The sequence below is a fragment of the Myotis daubentonii genome, chromosome 14 (assembly GCF_963259705.1).
Source record: "Myotis daubentonii chromosome 14, mMyoDau2.1, whole genome shotgun sequence".
NCBI lineage: Eukaryota > Metazoa > Chordata > Mammalia > Chiroptera > Vespertilionidae > Myotis > Myotis daubentonii.
In genome coordinates, this window is record NC_081853.1 from 19,425,357 (window position 1) to 19,436,678 (window position 11,322).

Sequence of the window (11,322 nt, forward strand, 5' to 3'; positions counted from 1 at the left end):
TTCTGTGCCATCTCATGCCCCTGGCCACCTAACAATGCTGAGTAAGTTACACCAGTATTTCGGGGACCCCTGGCACATACCTTTTTCAAAGAGCTCCTCAGCCAGTGCAGCAGTGATGCCATTTATCTCCTGCAGAGAAAACAAGACCCAGTTAGGAAGTCCGCTGTCCCGCGTCACTGGAATCTGCACAGTCATTAGGACCTGCACACTCCCTATCTACCTCTTCCGCTACTGCAACACCAGCTCTCCAGAAAGTCAGGCAAAATAAAGGAGGAAACCTATAACAAATCCAGGTGCCTAAGAAGGGGAAACTAAGTATTTCCAGTTATATGGACATTTAAAATGTCTCCTCAAAAGAGGAACAGAAACCAGACTAATGCTGCAACTTCAAACTCACAGAGGCACTGGCCGAGAACAGGAGGCTCAGGAGGCTGGCAAAGCTTGGCTATGCCAAGCGCTGGCCAGGAAGCCAGCAGCTCCCAACATCGGCCCTGGGAGATCCGAGGAGACCATGGTAGAGAGGAAGCCCTGCTTCCCCTGGAAAAGGGCTCCCATGAACCCTGTGCGATAAGAGAGCTTCCAGAGCCAACCCTCTGACACATTCCAAAGATGTCCTAGGAAAGAGCGAGCTCCCCTGTCAGGCCCTGTAACAGTACCACGTGGCCCCAGGACCACGAGAAAGCGGCAGGAAAGGACTTCCTTTTGGAATGATGTGACGGAGACATGACAAGGACAAGCTTTCAGTCACGTTCTGAGGTGCAAATTCACGCTGGGCAATGGCCCGAGTACTTGCCATGTGGTGGCTCACTAATCCTCCCAACGCCCTACGTGGGGGAGACATTATTTTGAAACCTGCTTCGCAGATGAGCAAACAGAGGTGGGAGGTGCTGTAACTTCTCCAGTTCTATGTAGCTAGGAACTAGCAAAGCCACACGCCCCAGCACTCGGCCTCGAAGCCTCTCTGTAACAACCGATTGCTTCAGCACGTTAGTGGCGTCGTTGTGGGGTTGGCAGGGCCCGCAGGCCCTCAGTCCCACATCCTAAGGTAAGGATTTTAACTAATTGACGGGTGGCAGCCAACAAGACTTCTCATAAACAGGTCCAGATGGAGGCTGCACAACTGCCTTCACAACTCACAGGAACATCTCTGCCACCAGGACATGCAAATCACATGTTTCCAGGACTCAGAAGGCACCAGGTTAGCAGAAACAGGCAGTGCTTTTCCTGTTTTCTGTTTGGTTTGTTGGTCTCTTTCTCACCTTTTATACACAATGGATATGTATACGCTGCAAATACCTTCTCCCTGTCTGTGCATGCCTTCTACCACCGATCCTAGTGGTTTTCCTGACATGCAGAGGGTTTTCATTTGTATGCTGTTTAACCTGTGATTCTTTTCCTTTGTGACTTCCGGGTCCTCTTTCCTGACTCCAAGATTATACCAATATTTTTCTAATGTTTTCTTTTAGTACTTTATGGTATCTTTTAAAAATATGTTTATTTCTTGTAATCTGCTTGAAATTCAGTTTATGTATTGTGTGAGAATAACTTTGAGATCACCCCCCCACACACACACACACACACACACAGACAAACAGACAAAAAGCCAAAAAGGAAAAAAAATGAGCAAACACAGCCCAAGCATCACTGGGCTCAGAGTGTGCCAAGACGCAGGGTCTAATTTAAAAGGGCCACCAGAGGGACAGAGCAGGCTGCGAGCAGGAGGGCGCCAGAAAGGGGAGAGGATGCCTGTTCACACTGGAGTTCAACTCCAGCCTCTCACAACTTAAACTCAATTACATTTTCCTTGGCTGCTGTGAAGAACTGAAGATTCGGAAGAGCTTGAATCCAAAGGCCCGTTTCCCTTCCAACAGTTTTGAGAAACAAGCTCTGCCTCCAAATCTGCACTTCCCCCTCCCCCATGCAGTCAGGATTGCCTCAAGAGCCTTGAGAGAGTCCTAAACAGCTTGAGCCCCTGCACCCTGTGTGATTCACTCTGGGGCTCCTAGGAGGTCTCCCAGGGGAAAAGGGCTCCCTGCCCTCCATCAGTACCTAACAACCCCACCCTCAAAGTTACATTTCTTCAGGCAGCTGGTGTCTGTGCCAATCCCACTAGGGAGACAGGGCTGGAATGACCAGAAACACAGAAAGCTGAGAGCCAAGGGCTCCTGCTAAGCAAAGGGCACATTTTCACTTCTGAGCAATCTAAAAAGCAAACTATATAACGATTTCTCTTCCCATGCTTTGGGGCACAGGAAGTGCAGACTGCTGCCACACTATCTACTTCAGTTTCCCAGGCTGATCTTCACCTTGGGAGACTCTTAATCAGGGAGCAACAAAGAAATGCCTCCAGCACTGGTCTCCTCAGAGAGTATTGTGGCCATACTGCAGCCTGTGTGCATAGCAAAGGTGTGCAGAATCAAGCATCCCTCTGGCCAGGCAGTAAGTGGGGCCTAGGGGGGCCCAGTCAAAGCTCTGCAGATACTGCCAGGAGGTCATCTTCAGGGACAGATGACTCCCCAAGTGCCCCACCCAGCCTGAGCTGAAGGGACCTGAAGTGCTTCACGGTGCCATGAATATCTGAATTGCAATGTATTTTTTTAAAAAGACATTCTTTCTACCTCAATAAAAATATCAATTAAAAATATTATTATCTATGCTTACAAACTAGAACACCCACCCCCAAGTGTATTCTAGACCAGTGGTCGCCAACTGGTGGTCCGCGGACCACTGAAAGGTTGGCGACCGCTGCTCTAGACCAATTGATCAGGTTCCTGCAAGGATCATGTATTGGTATGCAGCCTTGGGCAGCAGTGTGAACTGCATACAAACACACCATAAACTAGTTGGGCTGTGGCTCTGCAACTACCATTCTGACTGAGTGTGTCTGCGTATGTGGAGACCCATGACCAACTGCACCCCACAACACATACACCTGCACTTAATGCACAACCCCAGGACAGCCTGATGCCTCTGCTTGGCACATGCTTGAGCAAAACGCTCAATGGGGTATTAATGAGGGGCTCAGTTACACATCATTGTATGGTTTACACACACATGCTCATGTGTGTGTCCCTGTATAACTTTCACTTCATGTCTGTGAAGAGGCATTATAGCAGGAACAGCTATACTATGTGCCATTCAACTCTAAGTAAAAATTCCCCATTGAGGAATTCAAGCCTAAACTTTAACTGAACAGAGCTCCAAGACTGTGAGTTGCAAAGAAATCTGTTATCATGTACAGGCTCAGTACTTTGCAACTAAAACAAATGATGGATGGGAATGCTAAGGCTGATGTAAAGATAGTAACAGTTCCATCACAGCTCCTGATTTCAAATTTCAAAAAGTGTCTTTGTTCTAACCAACTGGCTTTAAAATAAGAAAATGATATAAATGCTACCTTTGAAGTCAACTGAGGGCCTTTCCTTACCAGGACAGCTGGTACTGGCTGGCACCTGGTGTGCCCGGCCAGGGGCCATTGCTCTTTCAGGCTCTCTACCTTCACTGCATCATCCACTACAATCCTCAAGAACCAGGGCCACCACTCTCCAGCTCACACAAGAGGAACTGGGACAGAGAGGTTAGATGCCTGAGTTGGAAGCAGCTGGGCTGAGATAACTTGGCTCTGCCTACCTCTCAAGTCCACAGTTACACAGCCTACCCCAAAATGGGGTGCTGGAATTCTACTGGGGGATTCCACTTCATTGAATTTGAAAACCTCTGCTCTAGGGTCCTGGGATGAGGTCTGTCATTAAAGGTCCAGGTATGGGGGCACAACTATCTGAAGAGAGCCAGCACAGCAATAGGCCCAGTGCCCTCTCACTGCAACTCAGGGCTGCACCAACCTCCAGATGCCCCATGTCAGAGTTGGTGGGAAAGAAGCAATGCTCTCTTCCTTGCCATTAAAATCCATGCTGCAAAAGAAAGAGGTTGGACTCCTACCTCACACCATGGACAACACAAAATGGATCAAAGACCTAAACATAAGAGTAAAAATTATAAAATTCATAGAAGAAAGCATAGTTGTAAATCTTTGTAACTTGGGTTAGGCAAGATATTGACACTAATAAAGAAAAATAAAATAAAATGAACTTCACCATAATCTAAAACTTGTGTGTTTCAAAGTACACTATCAAGAAAATGCCGAAACCGGTTTGGCTCAGTGGATGGAGCGTCGGCCTGCGGACTGAGGAGTCCCAGGTTCGATTCCGGTCAAGGGCATGTGCCTGGGTTGCGGGCACTTCCCCATTGGGGGATGTGCAGGAGGCGGATGTGCAGGAGGCAGCTGATCGATGTTTCTCTCTCATCGATGTTTCTAACTCTCTATCCCTCTCCCTTCCTCTCTGTAAAAAATCAATAAAATATATTTTTAAAAAAAAAGAAAATGAAGACAATCCATACAATGGAAGAAAATATCTGCATATCACATTTCTAATAAGGGTCTAATATCCAAAATATACAAAAAAAACTACAGCTCAACAACAAAAAAAGACAAATAACCTAATTTTTAGAAGTGCAAAAGTTTTGAGTATTTTCTCCAATGATATGCAAATAACCAATAAGCATATGAAAAGAGGCTCAACATTAGGGAAACATAAATCAAAACCATAATGAGCTACCGCTATCAAAAAAATGAACAGTGACAAGTGTTGGCAAGATGTGGGGAGATAAGAACATACACACTGCCGGTGAGAATGTCAAATGGTGCAGCTGCTCTGGAAAAAAATTAGGCAGCTGCTCAAAAAGTTAAACAGTTATCATATGACCCAATAATTCCACTTTCACTACATACTCAACGGAAACAAAACATGTCCACACAAAAATTTCTATATGAATGTTCATAGCAGCAGCAGTCATAATAGTCCAAAAATGGAAACATCCAAATGTTTATCAACTGATGCATAAACAAAATGTGATATGGCCCAACAATAGACTATTCAGCCCACGAGAATACCAAAGTACTGATTTCTGCTACAATATGAAAGGACCTTACGCTACAATCTGGAAACATTACGCCAAGTGAAAGAAGCCCATCACAAAGGCCATGTGAAACCACGGAGACAGAAGTAGTGATGGCTAGGGCAGGGCAGGATGGGAAATGACTTTGCTGATGGGTACAGAGCTCCATTTTGGGGTGATGAATGTTCTAGAATTAGTAGCGGTAATAGATGCACAACTTCGTGAGTATACTAAAAATCAGGAACTGTACACTTAAAGAGTGCATTTTTTTGGTATGTGAATTATATCTCCATTTTAAAAAAATCCACACCTCAGCCAAATAGGGTTCCCTGGGCCCACCCTGTTCAATGTCAGTCCCCCGAGGTGGAGCATGCTGGGAACAATTTCAGAGAGGACACAAATGGGACAGAGGTTGAGAGAAACATTCTCTAAGAGCTCCCAGACAGTAGAAAAGGATGACAAATCTTTAGGCCCTCTTTATTCAAATTCATTTGAAGATCGAATCCAGTGGTTCTAGATTAGGTGCAATTTTGCCCCTCAGGGGGATATCTGGCAAAGTCTGCAGACACTTTGTGGTTGTGATTAAGTGAGCGGGAGAGGTGCTACTGGCAGCTAGTGGGTAGAGGCCAGAGGTGCTGCTAAAAAGTGCACAAACAGCCCCCACAACAATTATCCAGCCCTAAATGTTGAGAAAGGTTGTGAAACCCTTATGTAATTGAATGGTCAATTATGTACTTTTTAACACCTTGGAATTATAACCCAGGGGCCTGTCTGGTAACTAATTTTAAATATGTCCATACTGCTCCAAGCAGTAGAGCACGACTCAAACCAGAACCACACATGTGGGCCGAACCCAGCCCATCTCAGGCAAACACATCTCCGAAGAGTAGTGAAGGCCTTTCCGTGCTCAGAGGTGAGAAAACCTGGGCAGCCAGAGAGACTACCTCCTCAAAGACCAGGTCTTAAGCAATGAATCACACTTCCAAAGGGCTGCTAACAAGTCCTATCCTTCACTAGCTCATCAAAGCTTCCACAAAGTGCAGTATTTCTTAAAATACTAACCAGTAAAGTTTGTCTGACAGAGCCATAAACTTTTTCTCACATAAGAAAATGTAAGAAGATATCTACACGAGGAAACTGCTAATCACATACATTGCTGGTCTATGCTAAACAAAATTCAAGCATAAATGCATCTCCCATCTGTAAGTGCCATCCTTTTCCACATGGCCCCTTCAAGCTTAGTGGCCCAACACTAGTGCTATGACCGAATGTCCAGGCTCAATCTAGCACTCAAGAAAGGTTCAGCCATCTTACTCTGAAAATACTTCAGGAAAAATTGCTTTTTAAACATGTTTGGGCCGAGACCGGTTTGGCTCAGTGGATAGAGCGTCGGCCTGCGGACTGAAAGGTCCCGGGTTCGATTCCGGTCAAGGGCATGTACCTGGGTTGCGGGCACATCCCCAGTAGGAGATGTGCAGGAGGCAGCTGATCGATGTTTCTCTCTCATCGATGTTTCTAGCTCTCTATCTCTCTCCCTTCCTCTCTGTAAAAAATCAATAAAAATATATTTAAAAAAAAAAACATGTTTGGGCCTTTAAGACAACAGCTCAAGTCCCTTCTTAAAAGGTGAGCCTGAAAAGGGAATGGATTCTTTCCTATCTTTAGCACAAAAAGGGAAAACAATTAAATGTAAATTTTTCAAAAATCTATCACCCAGAGATAACTAATATTATTATTTTGGTGTATAACTTCTAGTTTTCCTAGACAAATATATTCACAAAACTCTTTAATAAAATGGGACCATACTCTACACACTGTTTTATAGCCTGCTCTTTTCCTATAGTAATACACTTATTTTCCTATGTCAATAAATCCATAGCTACACCATCATTTTTCTAGCAGAATATCCAATTATCTGGTTGTACTCTTGATTTAAAAAAAAAAAAATCACCTCCTGTGGGACTTTTGTGTTCAGTATCTTGCTATAATCCTGGAATGACTACCTTTGTCCCTAAGTCCTTTCCAAAGTTTCCTAATTTTTTTCCTTAGAATAAATTCTAAGAAGTGGAATTGTGCTCTAGTCAGTAGCTCAGTTGGTTAGAATGGTGTCTTGATACATCAAGGTTTTGGGTTCAATCCCCAGTCAGGGCACATACAAGAATCAACCAATGCAATGCATAAATAAGTGAAGCAACAGATGGGTGTTTCTCTCACTCTCTCTCCCTCCCTCTCAAATCAATAAAAAATAAAAAGTGGAATTGTTAGTGCTTTTAATGTTTCGGTTTCACTGCCAAACTTCCCTCCTTAAAGCTCATCTTGTCACCAGTGGCCATGAAAGCTGTTCCTCCACACAGAAAGGGGTACAGAGCTGCTCCCCAACATACAGAGGAAGCCAGCTACCCTCACTCGCGCCGTACCTGACAATGCCTCCAGACGGCAATGCTACCAGCACAAACTATCCCTTAATGAGTCTTGACTGTGAGCCAACAACTCAACACTATGGTCTATGCCAGGTGTTAGCTGTTTCTAATCTACTCCCAATCCATTTTGATGGAAACCTGGCTTAAACACCCACTTCTGCTAACCAAAGTGCCTGCGGTGCAGGAAAGTCTCTCTGTAGGCATTGTCTGTCTAATGTAAGGTAAGTCTGTCCACGAACATGCTCTACCCACACCCTGTCCCTGCCAGGGTCCTCCGTCTTCTAACCTCAGGATCAAACTCCAGCCCACCTTTCTTCAAAGCTGAGGTGTGCTGCCTTGAGCTCAGGTGGTTGTGGGCTTGCAGGGGAAAGAGAAAACCTGAGAGGAACTTACATAGAACTGAAAATGCAAGAAGTGAGCCAGCACTCGGGGGGCCACGCCGGGGAAGGTGGCCAGGAGTGTCTGGAGGTAGACCTCCAAATCCTTCTCCCTCTTTTCCACCAAGCTTCTTGAGTTTTTCCCAATTATCTTTTTGGGTGGAAGCAGATTTTTATCAATCTTCTTTTCTGCAACAAGCTGTAAAAAAACATAAGCATGTCAACCACAGACCAAGAGATTCTGGTCTTTGCAAGATCAAGGCTAGCAGCCTGAAGGCAGATGCTTGTCTTGACTTCCACAGCCCCTCGTGGCAGCTGTACCATGATTAGTGATCAAAGCAGGGCACCTGGGCTTGGCCGCATCAAGCTTGTGAATATGAGAAACGCCAGCATCATCCCAAACAGGAAGCTCCATTTGGAGACATTTAGAAAAGGAGACCTCCAGACCCTTAAAATCACCATTTTCTCCAAACAAGAATGAAAACAATCAGGGTGGTGGCCTGTCTTTAAAACCCTCAGACTACAGATGACCCAGAGAAAGGCATCTCTTCCCAAAAGCAAAGGAAGACATGGAGTCACAGCCAGTTTTAAAGTACAGGTTATGGAATAGCTATAGTCAGGTCAAGCAAGTTAAAACCTATTCCCTCTCCCAAGAAACTGTCCCGGCATCTCACATCTAAGCTAGGACTGGCTACCTTAAAACTAAAGTTCAAATATGCTCGTCACACACTGCCTTATGCTAGGGTTGAACTCCCAGGAGCCACCGACTGTTTTGGCAATTAAATTAGTAAACTTGCTTATTAAAGAACACTATAGGCATGGAGTCTGTTTTGCCCTAAAACGAATCTGTGGCACAACGGGAACTTGGCCTAAAGTCCCCAAGCTCTGAGACACAGGTCCCCTAGCTCTCATTACCTTTTCATGGAGGTCATGGAAGTCGCTGTAGCGGTGCTTGACTGTCCATTCATGGTTGCCATCGGTGACCTGAATGATGTAAACCTAAAAGGGAAAGCAGGCAGCCCTTCCTGGTCAGTGACAGCAGAGCCCCGCCTCACCCCCAGCAATAGCTGCGGGTCACCCAGACCCTCTCACCCCCACCCCTGCAGCCAAAGCTAGGCTGCACCTGACTCTTGCTGCAAAGCAGGGCCCCACTCTAGCCTCAGCCTCCTCCATGGTCCCAGCACGATCTGGCAGGCACTCGGGGAAAGTCTGTGGCTCTACCCAACAGTGAGGAACAGAGGAGGAGACTACCGTATCAAGCCATCTCTTTAGTTTTTTGCCTCCATTCTCCAGATAATTCAAAGCCCAATCCAACCGGAGCTTCAGGTAAAGCCACCCGTTCCGAGACAGAACACCAGGTCTGGCAGGGCCAGCGTTCCTACTGCATTTTTTCCCAGGTGCCCTGCCTATATCCTGGAAGCAAGCCTGTTTCCAATCTTTTTAGCTGGCTAACAGCTGTGATTGCTGCTGCTGAATCAAGAGTCAAGGCACTAAGAAGCTGATGGGGATGGGGGCGGGGGCGGGTAAAAGAGTGGTGATGAATTATTAAGCCATAACAGAAGGCAAAATGGCTTAGCCGTTAGGGGACTGGGCCTTGGAGTCAAGGAAGACGTGGGTTCAAAACGTGCTCTGCCATTCCCTGGCTGTGGCTTATGTATGAGTCACGTACATAAGTGACTGGGAGCTGAATTTTCACTGAGCCTCTGTTCCTCCATCTTAAAATCTGATAGGTTTAAGGATCAAATAAGGTAGTCAAATAATATAAGGTAATGCATGAAAATGCTTTGCAGCAAGTGTTCAATGAAAAGGTAGGTATATTAATAATCAACTCAGCACACCTGGAGACAAAATGGTAGGCTAGGCCCGATCACCCACCTTGCCCACACCATTCAAAGGAGGGGCTCGGCCCGGTGGAATAGAGAGCTTTTTGGGGCGCAGCCCGAAGGTGATGGCCGGCCAGCCATTGGCTTAGAGACCTCACCCGCACCCAGAGGAGGACCCCTAGTGCCCCGCCCCTCTCTGCAGCAAGCGGGGAAGGGGGAGGAGAAAATCATCAGCTCAGCGAAGCCTCCAGAGGAGAAGCCATTTCTCCAGGGCCGGCCTGTGGCTCCAGGGTCCGCCCGCTGCCCCTCTTCCCAGCCTGGCAGCATCCCTCCCCTCCCTCCCGCCCCAAAGGCAGAAAGAGCCGGAGGAATGGCCCTCAGGAGGCGGGCTAGGATGGAGGCCAAGGGGATGGGACCGAGGCAGGGCCGGAGCCCCCCACCCTGTGGGAACAAAGGACAGGAGGCGGGGAGGTGCTCCGTCACCCCCACCCCGGCAGCCTCCCAGGAGGACCTCCAACTCCATCACAGTCGGGGACTCCCCCATTTCCTATCGCCCGTCTCTCCCACAGCCTCGGAGTGTGTGTGCGCGCGCGAGGGGGTGGAGGTAGGGGGTGGAGGTTGGGGGTGGGGTCGGGGCTTGCTGCCCAACTTGCCCCCAAGGCTATGAAGACCCTAAGGTTCCTGGGTCTCGCGTTTTCAGCCCTGAGCGACCCCTCAATCCCCCTTTCTCGTCCCTGCCAGACCCCCAGGACCTTGGGGCCCCGAACGCAACCCGTCCTCACCTGAGAGCAAATCCCAACTGCGACCCCTGGCTCCCCAGGCCAAGGCCCCGCCCCGCTCCTTCAGGACCTGCAGGGTCCCCAATTCCACCCCTGACCCCCCTCCCGACCCCCCTAGCCTATCCCCCTGGGATGGCGCCCCTCCAGGCCTGAGGCTCTAGAGACGCCTCTGCCTCATCTAGACCCCGATCCCCCCCGCTCTCCCTCCCTTTACCCCTAGAGCCTCCCCAAACCGAGCCTCCCCTTCCGCACGCGCCCCTCCTCAGACCCCTCCTGGGGGCCCCTCCCCTGGCCCCTCCATCCCAGCCCCTCCTCCACATCGTGGCCCCCACCCATTCTCCCCTGGTCGCGGGGCCCAGAGCTCCTCCCTAGCCCCCGGGCCCCGGACTCCGGCCGCCACTCCCGGCTCAGCGCCCGCGCCCCAGCGCACCGTGTACGTGTCCACGAGCTCAGAGCCCACGACGCGCGCCTCCTTGGCCGGCTCGGCCTCCCGCTCGGGCCCGAAGCTGCGCGTCGCGGCCGCCATGTTTCGGGCTCCGCGGCGGCCCGGCGCAGACAAGCGGCAGCAGGGGGCGGGGTCAGCGTCCCACCGCCCCGCGGCCCCCTCGGCCCCCCGCGCCCGCCCCCTCTCCCGCCGCGCGCTGCGCGGCCATCTCGGGCCCGCCGCCTCCTCTGGCCTTCGCCCCGCCCCTCGCGCGTGATTGACAGCAACCGCTCCTAGTGCGCGTGCGCAGGACGCGCGGGCCTTTCCGCCTGCGCCGTGGGTACCTGTTTTGCGCCGTCGGTACCTGCTTTGCGCCCCTCGCAGCCAGAGAGAAGCTGGGGCCCGGGGCGGGTAGCTCTGGGCAATACGGTTTGATGCCCAGGAGGACAGAAGGCCTTGCACTTTCCTGGCTCCCCGACGCAAGTACTGCGTCGCCTGGCCGCAGTTTCTCCCTCCGAAAAAGGGAAGAAGTAATCGACCCCC

The 11,322-nt window shown here is 49.3% G+C and overlaps 1 protein-coding gene across 9 annotated transcripts in view; it reads right to left on the minus strand.

Moving 5' to 3' along the window:
- The window catches only part of NISCH (nischarin), a 32,719-nt gene extending 21,715 nt beyond the window's left edge, over positions 1–11,004 (minus strand). For 2 of the 9 annotated variants that reach the window (XM_059663372.1, XM_059663368.1), the window contains exons 1-4: positions 10,786–11,003; positions 8,669–8,752; positions 7,770–7,952; positions 81–129 (exon numbers count right to left, since the gene is read on the minus strand). In XM_059663372.1, coding sequence (XP_059519355.1) covers positions 81–129; positions 7,770–7,952; positions 8,669–8,752; positions 10,786–10,881 — 412 coding nt within the window. In that variant the 5' untranslated portion in view covers positions 10,882–11,003. Of the gene's footprint in view, positions 1–80; positions 130–7,769; positions 7,953–8,668; positions 8,753–10,785 lie in introns of all 9 variants that reach the window. The other 7 variants (XM_059663366.1, XM_059663365.1, XM_059663369.1 and 4 more) reach the window with 5 other exon arrangements.
- Positions 11,005–11,322: the final 318 nt, after the last annotated feature.